The sequence below is a fragment of the Fringilla coelebs genome, assembly GCF_963513975.1.
Source record: "Fringilla coelebs genome assembly, chromosome: 13".
NCBI classification, from domain to species: domain Eukaryota; kingdom Metazoa; phylum Chordata; class Aves; order Passeriformes; family Fringillidae; genus Fringilla; species Fringilla coelebs.
In genome coordinates, this window is record NC_140039.1 from 15,147,173 (window position 1) to 15,172,961 (window position 25,789).

At 41.8% G+C, this 25,789-nt stretch overlaps 1 protein-coding gene across 1 annotated transcript in view; it reads left to right on the forward strand.

Annotated features, from left to right (window-relative positions):
- The window catches only part of PTPRG (protein tyrosine phosphatase receptor type G), a 391,447-nt gene extending 374,085 nt beyond the window's left edge, over positions 1 to 17,362 (forward strand). The window contains exons 21-29 of the mRNA XM_084214136.1: positions 919 to 1,054; positions 1,399 to 1,545; positions 3,330 to 3,423; positions 4,657 to 4,733; positions 5,161 to 5,289; positions 7,550 to 7,696; positions 8,425 to 8,567; positions 11,566 to 11,701; positions 12,405 to 17,362. Of these exons, the coding sequence (XP_084070262.1) occupies positions 919 to 1,054; positions 1,399 to 1,545; positions 3,330 to 3,423; positions 4,657 to 4,733; positions 5,161 to 5,289; positions 7,550 to 7,696; positions 8,425 to 8,567; positions 11,566 to 11,701; positions 12,405 to 12,551 (1,156 nt within the window). The 3' untranslated portion in view covers positions 12,552 to 17,362. The remainder of the gene's footprint in view (positions 1 to 918; positions 1,055 to 1,398; positions 1,546 to 3,329; positions 3,424 to 4,656; positions 4,734 to 5,160; positions 5,290 to 7,549; positions 7,697 to 8,424; positions 8,568 to 11,565; positions 11,702 to 12,404) is intronic.
- The last annotated feature ends 8,427 nt before the right edge of the window (positions 17,363 to 25,789 follow it).

A 25,789-nucleotide genomic window follows, 5' to 3' on the forward strand; every position in this document is an offset into this window, starting at 1 on the left:
TTTGCCCACCTCACAGAACAGCTCCAACGCAAAAGCTTCCCAGCTGATACAGGGTTTTGCTGCAGACATGATACTGAACTGCTGAACTGCATTGCACTGGAATTGGAAAGCTCCTCGGTCAAGGCTTGTTTGTTCAGTTCAGTGCATGGATAGGGCAGGATCACCTCTGCTGGGAACCAACATGGACACCTGGGAACGCAATTGCCAGTGAACCACTCTAACCCTCACCAGCGCTTGCAGTCACAGCGATAGATCAGTCAATATAGTGGTTCAGAGGTGTGTGAGGGGGCTGCACAGCACTGTGTCAAAGAGGGGAGGATGTTGGGGGTTACAGCTCCTTCCTCAGCAGAAATGGAGAATCTCTGAAGACCTCGTTCACTGTAAGGAGTTCTTGCTCCACAGGATTAGCCCCCTTTTATACCTTCCCAAAGTGCTGGTATCACTTTCATTTCCAGCTCCACTGTGCAGCTTAAGTTTACCTCAAGGCTGAAGGCAGCCAAAGCCATCTCACAGCCTGGAGTGACCTTGGCACTCCAGCATGGCAACAGCTTGGCAAAGGGTGGACCTCTGTATGGCTTCATCCAGCCAACACCAGTAACTGCAGCAGTGGAAACAGGAGCCAAGTGTGAGCAGCCAGAGTGTGAAGTCCAGGACCACAGCAGCCTTTTCCTCATGCTGCTGGCACAGGTGTGATGGCTGTGAAGCCCAGAAATACCCACAGAAGGGAGGAATTATATACCTGGTAATATTTCCAGAAACCCAAAATATTTTCCTGGGAAACTTTAATGTTTGAAGCTAGGAGGAAAATGGAAGCCCATGAACAGGAATATGTGAATATTTGCTTAGTGCTGTTCTAGCTACTTCTGCATTTGCTTTCACCTGGCTGTGTTTCATGGGTTTCTCTTGTGTTCTCTGTAGTGCTGGTGTTGGCAGAACTGGTACCTACATTGTGATAGACAGTATGCTGCAGCAGATAAAAGACAAAAGCACAGTTAATGTCCTGGGTTTCCTGAAACATATCAGGACGCAGCGCAACTACCTCGTCCAGACAGAGGTAAAAAATGCAGTGGGGTTGAATTTAAAGCCTTGCTCATTTCTGCATTGTAATCAAAAAGAGAATAGATTTTTCCAATTACTTCCCTGTAAAAATTGATTATATTACTGATATTTTTCTGCACTGGAATATCTCTCTTTTTTTAGACCAGAAACTTCAGATTTTGGTTTTGACTTATTCAGAATTGTATGTGCTAAATTTATAAATATTTATTCTGAATTTGGCAGTATTTGCATGAGTGGCTTGTTTTGCACACCCTTTCCTTTAGTGTGCACTGCTCCTCAGACAAAGACATCCATTTAGGTTATTCCAAATGTCCACCTGACGTTCTAACGTTCTTCTAGGAGCAGTACATTTTTATTCATGATGCCTTGTTGGAAGCCATCCTTGGGAAGGAGACTGAAGTGTCTGCAAACCAGCTGCACAGTTATGTTAACAGCATCCTCATTCCTGGCATAGGAGGGAAGACCCGGCTAGAAAAGCAGTTCAAGGTAAGTCTAAATCACTGCCATCCAGAGGAACCTAACATTCCTACCCTCTTTTATATGGACTGTCTTCACTGTCCATTGTCATGGCTGAGAAACCAAACCAGAAAACTTGATCAGCACAGCAGAACATCTTGAGGGATTCAGTCCTGTACAGTCCTAGCTTCTCTGCTGGAAATCAGTGCTCATGCTCTTCAGTGAGAGTTGAGAAGGGGGACAGGGACACTGGTTGGGACTGTGCTGCTGGTCTCCCTGTCCCCAAGGGGCCTTGGATGTTCCCAAGTCTGTGGTTAGCTTGGCTGGAAGTCTTCCCCCAAACTGTGGCTCTCATGCATACAAATATGGGGAAAGACAAGAGATGAGGTTCTTTGCACCACCTACTATTTCATCAGTGTAGATAAGGAATTACAAATGTTTTAAGACCAGGAAACACAATATTTTGTGTTTCTCATTGCTAATCATGATGCTTGCTGTGTTTCCTGCTATGTCATAGCTGCTTCCTTCCTGGCTAAAGTAATTTCTTTTTCCCAGATCTTTTATTTGAAACCTAAGATTTTCTGATTGCACTTTATTTGAATACATTGTAAAATATTTTGTGAGAGTTTGTATCATAAGGAGACACATGACATCTGTTTTCACAGCTAAACTCACTCAGTTAATAACTACCCAATAACTACCCAAGGAACTGAAGCTGTTAAATTACACCAGGTGCGAAGCTATTCAAGAAATGAATCTGAATTCACTTGTAGGAATCTCAGTGTTTCTCCATCACTCAAGGCATTCCAGATGCTTAATTACTAAATTAAAGGCACAAGTACAAGAGCACGCACGCCCACAGAAAATGCAGGAGGAGGCAAAGATTTGTTATTTTAAAAAGTGTTGCACTTTTACAAACAATTCTAAATTATATGTACAAATTATATGTTTTCTGATGACTCGTGCCAAAGTTTAAAAACCCTAAGTGCCATTTTCAGAAATTACTTTCTCTGACAACATTGCACAGTTATTTAGAATCCCCATAACTTCTAATGGGGTTTATGCCAGTGCAGAGATGAGTTGAGTGCTATCTTGTTTAGAGTGCATTTCAAACTGGGATGTGACCAGCAACAATTATGAGATCTTTATCTTGTTTCTGCTGCTGCCACAGAGCTGGCAGAAAATAACTTGGGCTCATGCCCCAGTAGAGCAATTTACATTCAACCATCTTAGAGTGAAATGACACTGAGTAAGTAACAAGGTGTGAGGGCAGGAGATGTGAAAGCCACCTTTACTCTCTTTGCTCTGGCAGAGTTTCCCTGTGTACTGGGGGAGTATTCAAATACAAATCTGCCTTTCTTTGTGCCTCTAGGCAGCCCAGAATGAACATGGCAGAAAAAAGACATTCTGCAGGAATGATCTGGCTATTATTTTGGGGGGGAAAAAAAAAAATTAAAGTTTTGTTGCTCTATTTTGCTAGCTCTTTTTCCTCAAGACCTGCCTCTGACTAAACATATCTGAAATTCTGTGAAATATATTCTCAAAAATAATGAAACGTACTGTTCTGTGAAAATACATTTTGATGGAACCTCATATGCAGGGTGTTGCAAAGCTGAGAGCTGCAGAGATCTTTTTATCTATTAAACATGTTGTATGAAAAGGATGATTTCCATTGGAAACTTGAGTACTTTAAACAAGTTTTAACAATGCAGTTTATTCTTCTACTAATGCATCTTTGCAGGAGTTGGCAAAGAAACCTCCTGTCTTCATTTAGAGCGCTCTGAGGGCTGACTTACTACTTTATTCTCTTTCAGCTGGTTACACAGTGTAATGCAAAATACGTGGAATGCTTCAGTGCTCAGAAAGACTGCAACAAAGAGAAGAACAGGAACTCATCAGTTGTGCCATGTAAGATCACATCTTTGGTTTGATTACTGCCTAGCATAACTTTTTGTGCCGAATCCTCCCGGTGTTATGCATGAAAAGACATAGCCACTAGGAAGGGGAAATGTAATCTTTTGTTCAGCCCAAGCTGTCTTGTCTTTCAGTATTACCCTGATGAAACTGAACAAAAGGAAATAGTTGCAGTGTCGGCCAGATATACTGTCCAAGTGAAATGTTAATTTGAAGTGCTTAAGAATTTGAATAATTAGGTAGGGGATAAATCTATGGAATACTGAGAGATTACTTTGATACCAGCTCCCAGCTCTGCTGAGATCTCCCAGAGTGATTGGCACCAGTTGTTTGTAATTCAGCTACTGCACTCTGTGAGCCACCCCAGATTTAAGGGTATTTAGTGCCTGAGGACACAGTTTCACAGTCATTAAAATGGAATCTGTGCATGGCTGTCAAGCAATATGAACTTGCACCTCATACCAAGCATGGGCAGTGTCATCCCCATCACATAACCCAGAGGACAGGACACAGAGGACAGATGATAGCCAAGCCAGCACAGAGTAATAGTGGCACAGATACAGTCCATCATGAAGCTTGTTAATAAAAAGGGAAGTCATCAGAATACATCTTAAAAACAGATGGGAACACACTAGAAATAGGCTGTTTGATTTGGCCCTTTGTGTCATGCAGCTGCACTGATTTCAGTTTGGCTTTTGGGGGCTGTCAGAGGGTTTGAGGATGATGTTGAGCCCAGCCCCAAACACAGGGAAGTGTGGATCTGCCGAAGAGCACCCACTTCTGGGAGGTTCCCCATTAGGGAAGATGTTTGTCTCTGGAGAGATGGCTGTGCTACAGAGTGGTAGGGAAAACAAAATAAATCAGCTGAGTTTGTGTGCTGCTGGAGACAAATGGAACACTACACACAAGAATTACCCGAAATCCCCTGTTATCACTGCATATACTGTTATTTGGTAATTCAGCCTGCTGTGAAAATCTTTGCTATAGTAAAATTTGATTCCTGAAATTACTTTGTCCTTGTGGGAATATTGTGCAACATTCTCTTTTATATCCTGTGTTAGCAGGCAGTGCTTTAACACAGTTAAAGTGCTGGCCTGCTCCTGTGGGAGATGGGAGCTGCACACTGTTTGCTTTGTTAACGGCTGAGAAATTCTTACTTTCTGCATTGTGCCATGATCAGACTTTGATCTTTTTTTTCTCTGTGTTTTTTTCTCCTTAATGTTATAGCTGAGCGTGCTAGAGTGGGCTTGGCACCACTGCCTGGAATGAAGGGAACAGATTACATTAATGCCTCTTATATCATGGTGAGGAAGCCAACACCTAATTACAAAGTAAAATCAATTCTAAGGTGCTAAATACCAGATGCCTATAATTGTCTTAATTCTGTATGTAATGGCTGTGTATTAACAGATGAGATTTTAACACCTTCCCCATAATGTAAAGCTATTAACCATGTTTTATTAAAGATTCTTGCCTAAAAAAATTAATTACAAGATGCATTTAGATGGAATGTGTATTTCTCTGAGATACAGTCAAATAGATACTGGGATTTAAAGTAAATTAAAGCAATAGGGACTCTGTAGAATTGAAATGGAGTTAAGAAAATATAGTCTGTGTGTAAATATTGTGGTGTGAAATGAAATAGGGTCATTATGTGTCCCCAGAAATTAAATCAATGCTTTAAAAATATGGGAGGCAGTAAGTAACTGTGTGTTTGTTTTGCTGCCAAAGGGCTACTACAGGAGTAACGAGTTCATCATAACCCAACATCCACTGCCACATACAACTAAAGATTTCTGGAGAATGATCTGGGACCACAATGCACAGATCATTGTCATGCTGCCGGACAACCAGAGCCTGGTGAGTTGCCTGTGTCTCTCCCTGCGTGGTGCCACTGTCACAGCCCAGCTGGGCACAGCACAGGGTCACTCATTGCCTGCCGGGGCTGTTTTGTGGCTGAAAGCAAAGGCAATTTTTGAGCCACCTACTCAAACTTTGCCATAAACTGGTTACAAAAAGATAAGTTCAGTAACGTAGGGATGTTCTTTTGCCGTTGCCTTTGCACTCACCTGTGGACATCCAGGGCTGGAGGGACCACAGTGCTCACAGATAGCACAGCACACCAGTGCTGTCAGCATCTGCAAGGCTCCTGAGGGCTGCCTGGCAGGATGCAAGGATTGAGGTATGGAGAGGCTGGGGTTATGGGTAAGGACTTTGAGAGGAGCAGAAATGCAAGGTAGGGACAGGAGGATAATTGCTGTAAGCTTAAGCCTCAGGCCATGCAAAACTATGAGTGCAAGGCTGCACATGCCATTTTTAATGAAAGTAAAAAGCAAACAAGTATGTTAATTTAAGTGGAAATAATGAGTCAGACAGAGAGATAGAATAAGGAGGCACAGGTGAAGTGCTAATCACTACTTCCAGATTTACTAGCACATCTCAAGAGGGCGTGTTGAAAAGGATTAGGAACTAAGCGGTTCGTTTCTTCATGCACGCATCACTGAGGTGAACAGACAATTGTAGCTGAAAGTGGAAGAGAAACCACCTTCATTATAGCAGGAAAATAGCAGTCATGAGGGGCTACTAAAGAGGCAGCAGTCAATATGCTGCTTGTGTGTGGGGATGAAAGGGAGGGCAGCACTGCAAGGAGTGCTCAGAGACATTTGATCAGATCACAAAGTGCTTATGAAATGAAAGTATGTCAGGTGGAAATGAAGAGGCTGATCTTGTCTTCACATGTACATGAAATAGCTCTGCAGAACCACAGTGATCAAAGGGTAAGGGTGGAATGCTGGGCTCAGCCACCATGCTTTCACCTTCACCATTCCCAGGGAGGAGGTGGCCAGGATGGCAGCAGCGTCTGGCCTTGGCTCAGTAGTCAGTGTGGGATGTGTTGGCTGGCAAGAAGGGATAGCACAGGATTCAGACAGCATTGGATGTGCAATGCCAAAGGACAAGACAATAATGGAAGGTACCTGTATGAGGACCTGTCAGTGGCAGGACAGGTCCTTTGCCTGGCACTCAGCCATATTACTCTGCTTCCCAGCACTTCTGCTTATTTAGGGCAGAATTGTAAGGATGTAAAACCTTAAGTCACATTTTCAGAATGAGCACTGACAGCACAAATCTCAACAATATCTGGCATATCAGAGCTGCAGACCCACAGAAATACACTTGGTTTAAGAGGGATGTACAAGGCCATGGCTGGATGACATCAGCTCATAGTTCATGTTTGCTCATGAGTGAGAGGTGGGATGTCCAGAGACATGGGTTTGCTCTGTGCACGTGGCCAGGGCAACTTCTGTGCTCATTCTGCAAGGACATAGACCTTTAAAGCCAGGAGAAGAAACAGACTTTGCATGTAGGTGGTGACAGACCATAATTTCCTTTCTCTGCATCACATTAGGAATTCACAGTTATTTTTTAAAGAAGGGCTTTGACAGCTGCTTTAAGGAACAGCTTTGACTTACATCCTGCCAGTCAGGCTACTTCAGCATGAACTTCTTCCAGCCTTCTCAGTCTCACTGAGGTTTTACCGTGTCCCTTCAGTTGAGTGTTTTGCTGGAGAATTTGCATTAAGTTTAGCCAGTGTTTTTTTCAAGGCTAAGAATATTTGGGTTTTTCTCTTCCACTTCATTCCTCTGCTCACTCCTAAAAATTCAAGCCCTACATAAGTATCCATCAATCTCCTACCTAGGCTTGATCCATAGACCTTGAGTTTTAGATTAGACCACAATAAACACAAATTAAAAATAACAAGTCATTAATTTTTAAAGGTCAATGAGTTTTTTCTAAACAAATACCTGACTTTCAAACAAAACTGTGTAGGCAGGAGGCCCTAAAGCCTGGGATACCATACAAAAAAGTATGAGTGAGCTAAGATAACCATTTCCCTGTGACACCAGTTAAAAAGCAGATGTTACCTGTCTGAACACACAAAGGGAGAATCTGGCAGGTTTACTGCCTCCTGTAATAGTAAATTTGTTTTAGGCATAAGTGTTTTTTTAAGGTCAGTTCCTGATCATCTCTATTTATCAAAGCAATTTTTTGATCCACTGGATTTTTTAGTTGCGCCAAGGTGTCTGAAAGGCTGCAGTACTGTGTTCTTTCATTTCTCCAGGCAGAAGATGAGTTTGTGTACTGGCCAAGTCGTGAGGAATCCATGAACTGTGAGGCCTTTACTGTGACCCTTATCAGCAAAGACAGACTGTGCCTCTCTAATGAAGAGCAAATTATCATCCATGACTTTATCCTTGAAGCTACCCAGGTAAAGTAAACCTTCAAATGTGGGTCTTAGCTTTTCACCAAAATTGTATTGATGCCATTTAAATACAGAAGAAGGAGAGTTCAGAAAGTTTTTGAAAAGGATTTACTTGTAAATGCATGTTGCTCTCAAGGGAAAGGTATTTTCATTGGCTCCTTCTCCCTCTCACATCTTCTGCTTCCAGGTAGATTCGTCTAGCTAGAGGAGGTGGTAGTAGGGCTAGTATTAACTGTCTTCCTTGAAAGTGAAGACATGTGATTTTACCAAGGTGTATTGTCTTATTTCTGCTTACAAAATTCAGCATTTATAGTTGTTTGGGGGTCTTAACTAATCATAAAAATGTAAGCATGATTCTTTTGAACTATGAACCTGCTTCTAGTTTGTTTTCTGGATTGCAGCTGGACTTTGCTGCAAGAAATTCATTTGCAAGCCCATTTAAATTTGACTTGGTTGCTCTAGTTTGACTTCTGAGCCATAAGCATTCTGAGAGAGGTTTGATATGAGCCCTGAATTCAAATACAAAATCTTTTATTGATTAAACGTTTTGTCAAATTTGCATTATTTTAGGGTGCTCACTGTTACAGAGATGCTGGAGCTGTGTGTCCTCTGTCTGTGTAAACTGTTTGGAAGAAGAAAGTTTCCCTCCAGTTTGCAGTGAGGCTCTTTCCTCTCTGTCCCTGGGGTGGATGGCTGTGCAGGGGAGCTAATGCCAGGCTGGTTTGTCATTGCAGGATGACTACGTGCTGGAAGTCCGCCACTTTCAGTGTCCCAAATGGCCAAACCCTGACGCTCCCATAAGCAGTACCTTTGAACTTATCAATGTAATCAAGGAAGAGGCCTTAACAAGGGATGGCCCCACCATAGTTCACGATGAGTATGTCATCACTTTTCTCCCATTTATGTGCAGATTGTATGGTCAGCTGAAAGACACTTGTTAGGACTGATGTCTATTTCTGCATGGAGTACGTGGGGTTTAATAGTCCAGGAGAAGGTGGGGCTTAGTAGTCCAGGGAACAGATTAAGAATATATAAACTTCCAAGAATGAGTTTTCAGTGGGCATCTGAGGCCAAATACATTTTGCTTAGCATATTTTTTGTGTTGCTTATAATCTTATGTTCTTCTGCTCCTGGAAATACCCCAGGCAAATCCTACAACTTCTTTCAAAACCCAGCAGGGCTTTGATTTAGGTAAGGCTCTAAGCAGCCTAATGTGGGCTGATGGAAACAAGTTTCAAAACAGCCCAGGCTCCTGTCTAACAGCTCAGGTTTCATGTGCCATGTAAGACAGAACAGGCTTGGCTCAGCTGTGTCTCATGATGAGCAGCAGAAATGTCTTGTGACAAAAGGCCCAGGTCTAATAGCAGATTTATTCTTCCTCCTTTTGCTTCCCAAAAAATATTCCAAGGGGCCAATATAGTGCCAGGTGGGAGGGAGGGTGCCCACGAACTCCAGTGCAGCATGTCCCAACACTTGCCTCTTTTGTAGCACAGTGGTGAGCATTGTCTCACCAGCCGTGCTTGAACACCCAGTTATCAAGAGTTCTGCATTGCATATTATTACTTGCACACATTTGGAGCTGCAGAATACCATTACAGTGAGGCTGGAGCCTGGGTCTGACCTGATTTCCTTAGAGGGAAAGAGCACTTCCTGGAGTCATTCTGTGCTTAAAATCCCAAGGAAGCCCAACTTCTGACAATGCTTATGTTGTCCTAAGAGCACCAAGCCAGCACAAACTCCTGCTCCACCTACAGCCCCCATGCACTGCAGCCTGTTAGAGCTTGCCACAAAACAGAATCAGTGGGAAGGTCTTGGGAATCTTTGCAACAGCCTCACTGTCACATTCTGGTGTGTCAGTGTCAGAGACTCTGTGCTGGTGTCCCAGGAGGACACTGATGTCCACCGGTGCTGCTGGAGCTCTCCCTGCACATCCAGGTGTTGCTGCTGCAACAGGTTTTTCCCAACTGACTCCTGCAAATGGTGCCCTGGGCTGCAGCAAGTAGTTTTTCTCCCTCCACCTCCTCCTGCCTTGCTTATGCAGACTTTAAGCTCTGTTGCCTTTCACCAGCACTGATTAATTCCAGGCTGGTTTTAATATTCATGCTTTGGGTAGTCTGAAGTGAAGTTTTGCTGCTCTTGCAGTATTTAAGATTATGTTTTACAAAATTAGAAACATTATTGATTTGGGCATTTCATTGCCAGATGAAAAAAGAAAATCAAAATTGCATTCCAAGCAATGCTGAGTCATTCTTTCTGTACATTGCTTTTTTGGTTTATTTGTCATATTCAATGATTTTATCTTTATGCCTAATACATAATGTGGATTCTGCTTTTAATTGGAGTCTAAGGAAATGTAGCTGAAAATGAAAATTTCCCTTTGCTACATGCAACAACTATATCACATAATCTACTAATAATTACAACTGCAGATTAATTCCAAATATATGAATTTGCAGATAACTGAATTTATGTGGTATTTAGAAAGTACATGGTGGGATGAACTTGCTAACATTTTTAAAAGTTCAGAAATTCCAACTTTAGACAGTTGTCAAGGTTTTTAAATGTAACTGCCCAAGTGTAGGCAACTACGTAAAGACCTGCTGCATAATTTTCTGCAAGAAAATTCTTCAGATTGTTTGAATCTGGAAATTACCAGCCCAAGTGAAAATTATGCTGTTACCCCCTCAGAAGGATTTAGTTGTGTCCTGTCAAGTACATGCCCTGGGCACTTTGTCCACTGTCCCTGTAGATGAGTCACAGCCATCTGTATGGTGCTGCTGCTTCTCCTCTAGCCCTTACATCCAGTAGAGCACATCCACTGTGATCTGAGTTCTGTTTCCCTTTCTAGGCAAACTGAGCTTGAGTTTTCAAAAATCATCTAAAATTAAGTCAGCATATGTCTTGATTTCCATGGGAATGCTGTACAAATCCTAGTGGTAAATTTGCAGTGCAAGATGGTATTGCAGCATTTGCTGATTATTTCAGTTTTCATAAAAGCTCTCCAAGTGGCTTGGAGAGCAGGTCAGCACCGATGACCCCATTTACTAATGGGAACATTTAAACACAGACTTTCTCAGAGTCACAGACAGACCCATAGCACAGCCAGGACAGAATTTCAGTCTCCCAAGTACCAGGAGAGCAGAGGAGAGTGGAGGCTCCTCAGAAGCCGTTGTGTTGGATCCTTCCTGCTGTGCCTCACACCTGCACCTACAGCCTGAGCACACCCCCAGGCTTGCAGGGAGGTTCCTACCTGACCAGTATCTCAAGGATATCTCAAGGACTAATGTGCTCCTGATGGATAACTGCTGCTTGGGATTTTATTACATGACAACACAGCTCAACTCTTCAAAATCTGTAATGTCTCCTGGGTGCCTGGCTCAGGGATGTTGCCTTTACTGATGAATCAGACCTAGGCAGGATTTTGAGATCTGCCCCAATTACTTGTGAGCTGTATTAGTTTTCTGCAATTGTCAGATATGGAGGAAGAGGCAAAGTCTCATTTCTTTCTAATCACTCATGTTTTGCTTGAGCTCCCACTAATGAATTTAAATACACTCCACTGTAATGCAGATGCTCTCAGCCCATGTGGTGTGGCAGAACTGATTTCAGTGTTACAATCTGCAGGCTGGGTATTTTGGAATGGTTCATGTTCTGCTGCTGATACAGTTCTTTGTGTTCAATAGTGCAGATACCTGAGATTACTGGTGTACCATCAAATTTCTTCTACGAATTAAAATGACAAAAAATTAGCCACTATAACACAAACATTTAGTAAATACAGAGAGGAAGTACAGTAATGAAATAAGGCTATAACAACACTTTCATGACTCTGTGTCAGTTTCTGAGTAACTCTTCACTTTGCTGTGGTTTTCCAGGTATGGAGCTGTGTCAGCAGGAACTCTCTGTGCCCTTACCACTCTCTCTCAGCAGCTGGAGAATGAAAATGCTGTCGATGTGTTCCAGGTGGCAAAGATGATAAATCTTATGCGGCCTGGAGTATTTACAGACATTGTAAGTCTTTAAATGGACTATAAATAGATTGTTTACAGGGTTTTCCTCTGAGACCAAAAGCATGAACTAAAACATGCATTGTGTATGTTATCAAGCCCTACAGCATCTGCTACCAAGCAGAATTTGCATTTGAACTTTTTTTGTGTAGTTGTAATTTTTTGTTAACCTCAAAGCCACACTGTAAGTCTCTGATTTGCACTTAAACTTATTTCTCATACTTTGGAGGGAAGCATCATACAGGCAAGTCTTAGCAGAGAAGGACCTTTCATCTTGTCACCATCTGCCTGCCAGCCCTGTGAGCTGAGCTGTGCTCTTTAGATCTGACATGCTGTGGTGTGAAGGGATGCTCAGGGCAGGTGAGATGAGGCTCTTCCCTGAGTGTCCAGCAAGAGCAGCCTCTTGCCTCAGTGAGTGTGGTACAAGGTTCTGCCACCCAGGGAGTGACCTGGGGCTGAGCTGTGGCCCTCCTGAAGTGTTTAACAGTATATCAGAAATTATATAATCTACTTCCAAATTGGAGTTTGGGTTGACAAAGTTAGACTGGATGGACAAAGGTAATTGCTCTAAGTTTATTTCTCTGCTATATGTTTGCTTCTGGTAATGAATGCCCATGACCTTCCCTGGAAATGCCAAATTCAAGTTTTGGCAAATACTCATTTATGTACACTCAAAGGATTGAAATAAGTTGTTTTTTCTTTTCCAGGAACAGTACCAGTTTCTTTATAAGGCAATGCTAAGCTTGGTCAGCACTAAGGAAAATGGAAATGGTCCCATGACACTGGACAAAAATGGTGCTGTGATGGCCAGTGATGAATCTGATCCTGCAGAAAGCATGGAGTCTCTTGTCTAATTGGAAACCTGAAAAGGCACTTAATTTGTAGAACTTCTGAAGACTGAGTGAACTTTTTTGAGGCCTTTTTTGCCAGACTCTAGGTTATACAATAACCCAATTACTTTTTTACACTGATAAAAGTTTTGATATTTATTTTTTGCCATTTTATGTCTTAATGGTATCCTACTGAGCATTTGCACCTCTGTTTATTTCACACAGTGAAACGCAATTTTATCTAGTTTGCACTATATGATCAGTGTTACTGCCTATAATATCCTAATACAAGACAAGCCCTGATGTGACATTCCATGACAACAAACATATGCTTTTTCTGTTTTGTTTAAATGCAGTGAAGTTTTGCTAACTACAGTGACCCTGGAATCTTAAATCTTGAATGCTAGGCCAGATGGATTCTTTCTACAACAGATACTGTACCCCTTCATACCATATTTATTATTTAGTGATCATGTCAAAGTTTTGGTAACAGTGTTCTGCATTCCAGTGGAGTGGATGAGCAGTGTTCATCCTTTCTTGACAAAATGTGGCAGGTGATTATGAGCTACAGTGAAGGTCCAACAGCCTTGTAGAGCTGAAACAATGATTTCTGTATTGTTTCAAATTGCTGTGTTGTATACTTACAGGCCTGAGACTTGCTTCACATGGAATATGTGAATTTGATACAAGATAATTATAAATTAGATGCAATTCATATGTGGGATGCAATGATAAGTTTTGAATTTACAGTTTCAAAGTTTCCCCGTGTATTCAGGAAAATGTTGATTTTGGTTTTTAACCAGCCCTGTGATGGGAAAGTATTTTGTTTTATTTTCATCGGAGCCAATACAGTGAGAAATCTACAACAACCCACAAGCAGACCAGTTTTCAGATATATTAAAGGTAGCAATATTTTACATTACTAAGCTATTCAATATTTTAAACACATCTAATTTCCTTACTATTTCTTGAATATGACCTCACACCTAATGGTATGTTACATGATGACAGGCGTTTCCTAATTTCATAACTGTTAGATGCCATTTTTACAGGTGTGTAATTTTCATACTTTAGTGCTAAAACATAAAGTACTGATCCATATTTACTGGTGAAGCAAACTAATAAAAAAACTACCTATAAAGTTACATTCTCCCTCTTTTTTTTTTGCCAGACTAATTCTTTAGCAAAACCTTAGTTTGTTGTGTTTTCCCTCCCATGCCAATAGAATTGTTTCCCCCAGATTATGTCAGTAATTATTGTTTGGAGCATTTAAGTTTACAACCTCACTGGCTCCCTCTTCCTTTGTATTTGGTTGCAATTCAAGAAGGTCAGTCCCTGTTTAACAAAAGAAGTAAGCACATGCTTAATTCTCCTGAAAAGTAAAATTAGTTGTGCCCTTCATAGCTTGGCTGAGTAGGGAGGGGTTATTGAATCTGCCTGCAGAAGAAAACATGTGATTTCAGCCATCCTGACCCTTGGTGTACAGTTAAATGCACTATCCCTTATATGTGGCATTAATTTCTTCTAAACTACAGAAAATATGCACTGTAATTTTTCAGGACTTGTCAAAATACTACAACTTCTTTTTTTTTTTTTCATTTAAATGTAAACCTATTAATTTCTGCCAGTCCAATCTTGCTGAAATACAGACATTTGGCAAGGTTCTGCTTATTTTCACTCACAAGGAAGCTGAAAGCAAACTGCATAAAAGGATATTGAGAGTAGATATGTTGGTTCAGAGCCTCTTAAGGTGCAAACTGATACAGCCTCACTGAGAGCACAGGAGCTGTGCAAACTGGTATGTGCTAACATTTGGCCTTTTATCTTAATATGAGAAAGATTCAAAGTATTCAAGGATTCATCAGCAACCTTTTACACAGTCACCTTTTACTTCTCAGTTTGTTGAATCCCTTCATCCAAGAAATCCCAGTCATTGCTAATACCAAACAATTTAATAAGCCCATGGTTTCAATAAGGCAATCCCATGCCCAGCAACAGCTAGTCCAAATAAAATATGAGCAGAATGTTTCAAAAGATTGTAGTTTGCATCCCCTTTGCACTGCATGGAGATGGGAGTCAGTAGGAGTTAGGATGGCCCTCCAGTCACTACACCCCATTAACAGAATGGTTTAAGTAAGTTCTCAAGTGCTGCTCCCAGCAAGGGCTGGAAGGTTTTGCTGAGTGGTTTTCTGGCCAGCCTGTATGAGCCTCAGAGGCTGCTGAGCCCCCCTGTGCCCCCAGTCCTGAACCTGGACCCAGCCAATGCCAGCTGGTAGCACAAAGGGACTCATGAGCTGGTTCAGTTCAATCTAGAAGCATTTTAAGTTCCTGGGGAGATGTAGGGAGAAGTTAGAAATTCAAACCTTGACAACTAAGTGACACAAAGATTACTGCAGGCATCAAAAGGTTGGATTTGTTCAGTACTTTCAGGTGATTACTTTTCATTTCAGTGGCATGATGGAAGATAACTGGGGTTTGTGACACACTGCCTGAATACCCTTGGTTTAATCCCTTACCTTCTCACAAGTTTTAAGCATCAGTGAATGAAGGCTGCGGGGGTTGAACGTTGGTAGATGCTTTGGAAATCCATGCATTTGCATTGGCATTTTCCAACACCTGAAATACTTGTTTGGGGTTTAATCCATGGGGAAATAATGTTCTATGAGTTCTCCATGGATTATTTTGTAAGGGAGCTCCAGCTGTAAGTTAAGTGCTATGCTGACAGCCAGGTAGCCAAGAGATGGTAGTGATGCACAAGGCTTGAAGGGGTGAAGCTAGAAATTGCTTGTGAAGGTCAGGATTAAGCACACAGAAGAGCCAAATCTATCCTCCTGTAAGCAGCTGCAGTTCTGCTCTCTTACACAGGTTTGCACCCTTTCCTTGGGACTGAGTGAGTGGCAGAAGGGGCACTGTCTGCTCAGAGATGGGCACTGATAAACTCTCCTGATGCTCCCACGAGTGTCCAAATCACCATCTGCTCTGCAAATCACCACCTCTTGCTTTTGGGACCCCAACCCCTCGGCTGCACCCAGCTCCTGCCATTCAGTCAGGATGTCTTTCAAGCATCAAAGGTTCCCAAGCAATGTGCAGATCTGCAAATTAAGAGAACCTGAGAAAATTCCTATATCAGAGTGTGGTCCTCAGCACCAGCCCTGAGAAATGAGGAACAGAAGGACTGAAGCACACACATGTCTACATTTAGAAAATCCCATTTCTCCATGTCTTGCACGTGTCCTGTGCCCACAGACCATGTGAAAGACGTGAACTGTCTTGAGACCATAAGAGCAGCCAAGCTTTCCAAGTGGGAATGCTTGGAAAGCTTCTGTGTCATCTGAACATCTGAAATAGGTGGCAGGCTCAGAATCATCCTTCAAACCCTCCTGTGTGTGAGCTTGGCTTTGGTAGGAAGGTCTGGGGGAGCCGGTGGGACCGCTCAGACCACTGAGTCCTCTGCAGGATCACTGTCTAAAGAACATTCATTTTAAACAGCATTTGTCCTTAGTATTTCAGTGTCTGTTTCCAAATGCTAATTTAGAAACAGGGAAAAAGAAAAATCCAAACCCCTTAAACTTGTCCTTGTAAGTGACTGTTTCTGTATTGTGGGTCTGCTCTAGGTTAGTGGAGTCATTTACAAGATCTGCAAAATTTCACTTGTGTTTCCAGTTTCTGACTGCTCAAATTGCTTGAACACAGAGTGATACATTGGAACATTAGGAGAAGAATCTTTATGATACAGCACAACTGCCTTCTCATTAATCTTTTTTAAAGCTGATGTATTTTATTTAAAAGCTAAAAAGTATAAATATGGATTCTACCAAAGATACATGCTACTAATTCTCAGCAAAACAAAACCAACTTAATTAAAAAAAAACTGTAGTTGTCTTGAAGATTTAGCAGTCTTTCTCAAATTCATGTCTTTTGACATCAGATCTTTTGTTCCGAAGTTTATGTTCAAATGGTGCCAGTGAACTTTTATATGAAGGGAAAATGCCTATTTGTTAATCTACTGCATTGCTTTTCTTCTTTTTCTTTTTCTCTCTCTTTTTTCAGATGTAATTCACTGTTACCCTTTGCTCTTCTTCTCCTTGTTGCCATTCTAACAATGTGAACTGCATTGGCTTCACTTATCAAAGGAGAAGGAATGCAAAAATAAGGAAAGAGAGGAACTGTAATAAAGAGATTTGGCCTCTACTTTGTCTTAGCTGTTAAACTGTTTTTAGTGTTTTTGTTAACTATTTGCAAAGGGAAGCATTTTCTACAGAGGATAATTAATTTCAAGAAAAATGTCTTGAGTTTTAAGAATAAACGTCTCCAAAAGAGGAGATAGTCAATTTTATACAATGTCACAACTCTCCAACATTTGGGGTAGTGACTTTTTTGTTTTGTTAGAACACTTGAGACTAGCAAGCAGCCATTGTTTCTAAAGACCGAAGCATTCATGTGTACTCCTATTTTCTTTTCCTTCATTTTTAAAATAGCAATGTCATTAAAACTGTAAATATTTTGTTGCTTAGATAAGCATCTTCTGGGAACTTTGTATCTATGGTATATAATCATAGAATTTTATATTTTCATATAAAGCTAATTTTTTTCTAGTTTCACCTCCTTCCTAGTTCTGTGGTGGTTATGTGAATACAAACCTTCTGTGTTTCAAGGTAGTGAGATGCCATCATCACACTCCAAAAAAGATTTCCACACATGTCATTTCTTTGGGGCAGTGATTGTGAAAGTTGGATTTTTTTTTAAATTCCATTGTCAGTGTGTGCAACAGGATTTAGACTTAGCCAGTCACTAGATACGTTTGTCTCATTGATCCATTCAGAAGAAAAATAAAAATGTGGTGTTTGGTTTGGGGAAAGGGTGGGAGGGAGTATTTTGAGGGAGACTTTTTTGTTCCTTTTTGGTTTTTGTTTGGGGGCTTTTTGTAACTTGAAGAATCTTCTTTTTGTTATGTTAAACTATATCAAATCATTCTATTATAGTGTTATTTAATATGTAAATTGTATTGCTATACATAAAATAAAGTATGGTTTTTGATGTATTTACAGACTCCTCACTTATTTGCATTGAGTACACACAAGGAAGAGAAGCAGGAGTCAGTATTTCCTTGTCCCAGGCATGCAGGAATGATGAGATCCAAGGCCTGCTTTAATTAGATCTCAAATTTCCAAGCAGTACTCAGCTGGGAACTGCCAGTGACAGTGGAGTTCACTGTTTCCTTCTTAATTTTCTGCAACTGTTAGGGGGCTGCCAGTAAATAACCCAATCCCTTTCCACCATTGCTCCTCTCCAGACAACTGTGACCCATCAAAATCCCTTTTGGACAGGGGACTGTCTCCATTCTGAACAGGACCTCAGATTCTGAGCTTTCTTGCCAGCTCCTTTGACATTTCCTTCCTTCCATCTGTTTCTGCCTTGCCAGCCTGGAGGAGCAGGGGCTTCCACCAAGCCATCATCATCCTGTGATTTACTGTGATGAATGGCATTGCTCGCTAACCCAGCACTGCAGCAGGAAAAGCAAAGTACTCGTTCCCATCTCAGACAGACTGGGGGGGCACAGACGTCCCAAATCCTAGAGAATGCAGCAAAACCCCCCTTGGAGTGAGTTAGTAGTCACAGCTCCTTACTGCTCCAGCCAGGAGCTGTCACTGAGGTGGACACACGTGATGCCATCGATGCTCTCGGTGTTTTGCAACAAAACCTCGGCAGCTCCAATGCCACCTCCCATTCTGGTTCTGTGCTCAGGGCTGTGTTACCTATTTTGTTGTTCCTGGGGGGAAGCCACTCAGGTTTGTGGACAGATTTTTGTTGCAATCTGCTTCTGGCAGCACCTTCAGAAACACAGCAGCACTCAGCCTCCCGAGCAGCACCTGCACAGGGACAAAAACATCAATAAGTCAAACTGCTTGTTGATGTAAAATTGCTGATTAAAATCAATACGCTACATCTGCTGTCTTTTGTGTTGCTGCATTCTCACCTGTAAGGTCTGTGTTGTGGTTGCCTGGGTGGAAGAGGGATCCTGGAACACTGGATGGGGACTGTGATCAGTGAGACACTGCCCAACAGCTTGATGACCCTTGCCAAGCCCCCCACCCTGTAGGGTGCTCCCTCCAGCCCCTGCTCTGGGGAGCTGCCTCCTGGATGAGCAGTAGGGAGCTGATTCCCAGCCTGCCACACCTGCTCTAGGGGATGCTCCAGCACCTCCAGTGCCCTCTATAACTTCTCCAGGCCAGAAGCAGGCACCCAGGGAAAGCTTCCTCTGCCCAGCTTGGCTGCTTCACCTCCATGGAGAAGATGGCAGCCCCTGAAAGCGCAGGTAGGTGGGTACACAACACAGCAACAATATTGGAAAAGAGTTGTGTACATACTGCTTGTCTGGGAAGTGCCTGAAGGATGGAAAGGATGGCAAGCTGACCATGAGCCAACCCCACTGGCTGCAAAGTAGACACATGCAGGTCTGGCAGGTCTACACTGGGACCAGGTGAGGACAGCTCCCAGTGTGCTCTCAGCAGGGTTAAAACCATCTCATTTTGGGAAGGGAGAACCACACAAACAAAAAAATGTAGCCCCACTGAAGACAGACAAAAGGAGAGCAACGAGGATGGTCAGTGAGCAGGAAATCTGAGCCAAGACAGGATGAACCGGGGCATTGCCTAGTGAAATGATGGAGGGAGAGGGCCTGGAGGAGGCAGGAGCAGAGAGGCTGTGAGGCTTGTCTCCTGAATCACCACTCCTGAAGGAAGGCTGTAACTGCTCCTACATCTTCAATAGATACGACAAAAACCAGAGTTTGGGAAGGTAGGGGTCAGGCAGTGGGAACATGGCCTGGGGCAGCCATGGAACAAGAAAAACAGCTCTGGAACAGCTACAGAAATTAGAACACCCCAAGACAGCTCCTTAAATGAAAAACCAGCATTTTCACTAGACAGCAGCACCTCTGAGGTGAGCCCCCAGCTGCTGCCAGCCAGGCTGTGATTGCATTGACAACAAACAGGGCAGAGGTCCCTGAACTGCCAAGGTCGTGCAGCATTTGCTCCAGGAGGCCTTTGCTCCTCCTGAGACATCCTGGTGAGCAACAGAGGCAAGAGTGGAGGACAAGAGAAAAGACAAAGCCTTGGAGAAAGTACTTGGATTCCATGCTTGGGAATGAGGCCTGGCTGAGACCTGTATCAAGTAGAAAGATGTAGTAAGAAGTTCATTAATACTTTGGCAACAGAGATATGATTTACCAGCACTTCCCACTACTAACAATATGCCCAAATTAATTGGTGGTATCAGGAGATCCCAACATCTTCTGTAATAAATAGCCCACAAGTTTAGCCTTTAAGGCTTCCAGAGGCTGCTAGCAGTCATTTTAAGCAGGCACAAATAATAGCAGCATTTTTATTAAATGGATTCAATTGCCAGAAGGTTTATTTTCAAGACCTTTTACAACATAAAAATAATTTTGATCAATGACTTGGTCCCAGTCCTATTACTTAGCCACTTGAAGTCCCACAAAGTGCTTCCTGCACTGACATGCCATCCCCACCTGCTGGCAGCCACTTTATTGATCACTGGTGATTTCTGCTCCCCTTTGCTGCCAATCAATGTTTTTGATGTCTCTGACTTTGTAATGCTTTAAGAAGCAACACTCACAAAGCAATCTTTCCTGACACTGTGTTCAATCAATCTGACAGTCACTGGGCTTGCTTTTCTTTCCTAAAGTTGTTATCTTCAGTATGTCTGAAATCCTTGTTTAGGAGTCAAGGCCTGCTTCATTCGTGTTTTATGCCATGGTTTTGAATTTTGGAAAGATACTGCAATTCAGTTCCATGTCTCTTATGGGAGCTGTTTCAAATGTTCCACATTTCCCTGTCTGTGTCTCTGAGCCATGTTTTCTGCACAGCTCATTGTTTCTGTCACTCCCCAGTTCAAAACCTGTTGGTCCTGTGTTCTATATCACAGGATATCCTTGCACTACACCTAATCATAAATACTTTGTTCTTTTGTCTAAGGAGCTGCTGAAAGAGAGAGTTTTTGGGTTAACATCAGAAGAAAGGCAGAAGGTATGTGTCTTTTGTCTTGGGAGAAGGCATTATTGGCTGGAAGCCCAAGGCTCAATATAGGGAACATGGCAGAGCCCCCCATCATCTGTTTCACTGGAGCTTTTGATCTGTCTGCAAGATGAGAGCAGCAGACTCTGACTGCTCAGGCAGGGAATGAGACACTGAGGCAACAGTGGGAACCTGCAAATAAAGCCCAAATAATAAATCTAGTACAGACTCTTTAAAAATATTTTCACATCAGGATAGAGAAACGGTGGCTTCTCAGCCATGCATCACAAAGACCCCCAGAGTCTCCTAACGTGGGTTCTGTCAGTCAGTCTGGAGTTCTGAGAATGCTGCAGGTCCCTTCCATGAGAGGGAAGGCTATGATCCTTTCCAGTTCCTTGCTGAGAAGGAAAGGCAAAGAGAGAGCTGATGAGTTTGACTGCAGGACAAAATGAGATCTTTATGCTTCTCTCAGCCAATGCATGGGAGAGAAATTGAAATCCCTTAAGGAAAGCCTGGCTGTTTTTTCTGTGGGGTTGCTATGGGGTGCACAGGAGGGATGGAATGGAGGTGTCCTGCATGTACTGCATAAATGAGCATTTTTCTCTAACAAGGTGCTTAGTTAGTTTCATCAGCACACAATCAAGAAGAACAGGAAACCACAGAAAAACAATGAATCGAGCCCTTCATTACATGCAGCCTGATGGGACCATCAGCACCACACTGCTTCATTCTCCTACCAGGCTCAAATCATTACCTTCAATGGTATTGGCTCAGTGTCAGACCTGTTGGACAAACTCTGAGTCTAATCATCAGATGAACATTTTAATTTAAAATATCATTTAATTTCATTTAAATTAAATATAATTTCATGATGAATCTGAATACAGTATGACCATGACCAAAAGAGGCTGTTGGCTTGTAGCTGTAATATGTAGCTGCATAAAAATGGTGACACAGAATAAAAGGTGACACTTTATTTATCTAGGTATAGAAAGGTTATCACACTTTGCAACGAGCAAGGAAAGTCCTTAGTGCTGCTTAATATTAGACTTCAAGCTGAAAAACACTTTTATTGGACTGGGGTGAAATCATGAAAACTCTTAAAAGTTCAGTACCTTAGGTTATGAAAGGCTCTGCCCTCTGAATTTTAGTGCTTTAAATAACCTTCCTTATAACTTAAATCCAATTTTCTAGATAGCTTCTTACTTTGAGCCTCTTGGACATATGTTATGCCTTTGCCTGAAAGTCTCCCAATGACCTGTAAATTGATTGCAACCTGTGAAATTGGCCATAAGTAAATCTTTGCACCTTTTTCTTCCTCCCCTGTTTTCTGAAATAAAAAGGGTGCAGGTGGCTTGTTTACTCTCAGGCTATAGATCCTATATGGACTTCAAAAGCACTATTGACATCCTAGCAGCATGTGCTAGGAATAATAACTGACTCAAGCTAATCTGGGCAGATGAGCAGAGCCCTGTCACAACACAGTTTTCTCTATTTGTCAAAATTCTCCTCCAATTTATCCATGGGTGCCTGATCAGCCAGAGCTCAGCACCTTCCAGTCCCCAGTGAAGATCAATGACTGGTCTTTGATTCATCAGCTTCAATAGTTTCTGAAATACCTTGTTGTGCTGGTATCCACCACAAAGAAAAGGTATGTAACTGCCAAAATAAGATATTAAGTTGGAATTTTGTCACATAAAAGATAAGACAAAAAGAAATAGAACAAGCTCCAAAATGACAAGCAAAAAAAGAACATGGTAATTTAATATAAATTACATAAAATTGCTCAAATTGCACCAAATTTCTTAAATAAGGAACACTAGTATACCCCCACTTTTTATGCCTGTATTTCTTTTTGCTTTTTACCCCGTCGCTGCATGTAGCTGGGTAGAAAAACAAAATTATAAAGCCAATTTTGCAAATGGCCACAAAGTCAGAGACACATGGCACAAAATGCTGACCCAGTCCAATGCCTTCCTGGTGGTTTCCAGTTTGTTCACAGAATTGTTTTGGGGAAGCTGCATCCCCACAGAGTTTGAGCCAGATCAGGAAAGTCCATTCTGTCACAAATGGCTTAGAACCCACCACTCTGGGTGCTTTGAGCAGATATTTATTATTGCCAGGTGTTTCATGACAGCCCCAGCAATGAACAGCCCTGAGCAGGGCTGGTGTTTTCTGAGCACACAGCTAGCTACCCCTGCCCAAATTTTCTGCTTGAATCATGTCTTACCCTCTTTTCTTCCTCAGACTATACAGTGGTCCCTACCCAAAATAGAGAGTAAAGTCCTGTTATGTCATTTCCTTCTAAGTAAGTCCAAAAAGCATGCCCCAGGAAGGTAATACTAACTTTGGATTCTTTTTGGAGCTCCTATTCCACATTTTGCCTGCACTTCAATTTTTATTGATTTTCCTCTGCCACCTTTCAGTATCCTTCCTAGGCAGCATGATGCATTAACTTTCCATATAATGAATTTTCCCATTTGGTTCTATACTCTGAAATACTCCCACCTGTAAATGAGATTTCAACCCTCTGCATTGCTGATTTCCAGGTGTGGGCCATAGCCCTCATTTTTCATAGGTTGGGAACACCAAAAGAGCCTTCAAGACCCAGAGGTCTTCCTGTAACACAATCACTGCTGTACTGGGGGGAAGGAGAGCTTTTATATTTTCATACTAGTTCCAACAATGAAGTTATTAAAGAGATTTTCCACCCTGCAAGAAAGTTACCTGATGATGATATTGTGCCTGCCTTTTACTAATTTTATTTTAATATGGTGCATTTGTAGGCATCATAATCTTATTGGTGCATGTTATTCCCACTTAATGACTGAAAAGGCTATTGTTTGGGGAATGGGTTTGTTCTGGGTTTTATGGGTTTGGGGATTTCTCTCTTTAATTTTATCAACTGCTAAAATATCAGAAACTAAGCCAGTTCATTCAATAAAATCCTTCCTATCCATTGCTTTGTTGCCTTCAGTTTCCTGAGAAGGATACAAGGTACATTTGCAAAGCAATATGGAGAAAGACCTACAGTTATTCCAGGTAGGATACATCCACACAACTAGGGGTCTGTTCCAGCCAAGGTACAGAGCAGGAAGTATGTTTGTAGTTCAGCTTCTCATAGAAGAGGAATACATTTATATATTTATTTCTATAGTCAGATCTTCCACACTGGATTTGGAATATTGTGTCACTAAATACACACCCCCACTAGGGTGGCACCCCTGCAGCACTGGGACATCACAGTCTCCCTGACCTGAATGGCAGCAGACCTCCAAATAAAGGACTCCCAGTTCTTTTATTTTCACTCTTAACTAATTTCTGGATTTTAAAAACTTCTTTTCACCTTGTGTAAAGCAGGATTGGTTTCACAACATGTTCATTACAATTACTACAGCTCACACTATAGCCCAAAAGCACTATTTTGAGCCTCAGACTCCTTCTCAAAGTGGCATGAGAACACTGACATCCACAAGTGCTCAGCTGCAGGATCTGGCTTTGTGAAAATGAATAGCTAAGCTGGAAAGAGTAGTACAGTCACCCAGAGTGCACACATACTTGTTAAAATCCATTCCTCTGAATACATGACAACACACCTTTCCTTGGAGCCCCTTTGGGCAAGAGACGCTCTCAGGACATCCAGGAAGAGCAGCTGTCTGGGCAGACTCTCAAGGCAAAAATCTGGGCTTTACCAAAGCCATGGGCAAAGTTCATTTTGACTCCAACAGAGCCAAGAATTTTCTGTCACCTTACCACTACATTTCTTGGCTTTCAACATTCCTGCATATTTTTCTGAGCAATTTGAGGCAAACCTCTCTTCTGACAAAGATATTCATGAGGAGTAGTAATTATTCTGTTGTAGTAGTACCCTGGGACCTTAGCTGTGGACCCACGTGCATCCACAGCAGCAGTGTGAGGATGCATAATAAAGAGACAGGTTGGGTCTTTATTTATGTATGGTGCTCTTTACCTTATCCTCAGACATTGACATGAAGGAGTTTAAACTGAGAAGTAAACACAAAGATGTGGATAGAATCCCTGGTTCAGGATATGCCTGGTCTACAGACTGCCAAAGCCTGGTAAGAACTGACGTCTGCTGCTCTTTGTTACCTTCCCTGAGTATCCTCTATTGTCCCTTCTTAAAAAAAGAACAGAGTCTGGATTTTCCTATACTCTCAGTAATAGTGATTTTTCAGCCTGTGTTAGGTTGGGAAAACCAGTCTGGAACATCACTGGTGTAGTGGCAAACAAATCACAATCCTGCATCCTGACAGCAAAGAGATGGTTCTTTCTAAAGAACTCCTATGATGTTGCCTTGTTTTTCCATAAATGGGCCTTTGCAGAACATTTTTAGAGTTCACAATGAATGATGCCTTTTCTAACTTAGTGTTTCCACCGAGATTAATCTGATTTTCTGCATATATTTCAGCCCATAAAGGAGCCAGTAATCTAACTGCCTTTTAAAAACCTTACTCAGCATAAACAATTTTCCCAAGCCACATTTATAATAAATCTGTCTTGTAGGCTGTGAGATCTTTCACTATCTCTCTTCCTCCTCACCCCCATATCATGCTGAGTCATTTTCTAAAATTAGTCCAGTTGCTTTTCTATGAGCAATGAATGAAATCTAAAGTGAATGAAACCTAAACATAGACTATACCAGGTAGATGATGAGATGGAAAGAAGACATGTAATCATAACTTTCCAGACTTGCCAGAGTTGTATTTCCTTATAGTCCTGCAAGCATATGAAATGAGACCACAAAAAAAAAAGAAAAACTGTAAGGGAAAAAAAATTCCCTTTTTCTTTAGATGTGTGTTTCCTTTCCACTCTATTCTAAACACAAGCAATAAACTGGAAATGATCCTTTACTAGCAGAGATTATCTTGTGGTGATGTACCTTGCTACCTTCAGCATACTTTGTGGGATTTAGCCATGGATCCCAGCGCTTTCATGACCTCTCCTACAAGTAACACTCACATTTTCTCACACATGGGCAGACATTAATAACCATTTCTACACCTGCCTGCACGTCTTTTAGTGCAGAGATAATAGTCCCTCCTCAGAGTCTGTAACAAGTCTAAGACAATTCAAAGTATGTAAAACTTACACACCATGTTTTTCAAATATAACTGGGAAAGCATAATTTTAATTATCCCTATTTGATTATTCCAGTTGGCACAATGTGTAAAAAGGTATCACAAATTATTTTGAGAGATCACCCAA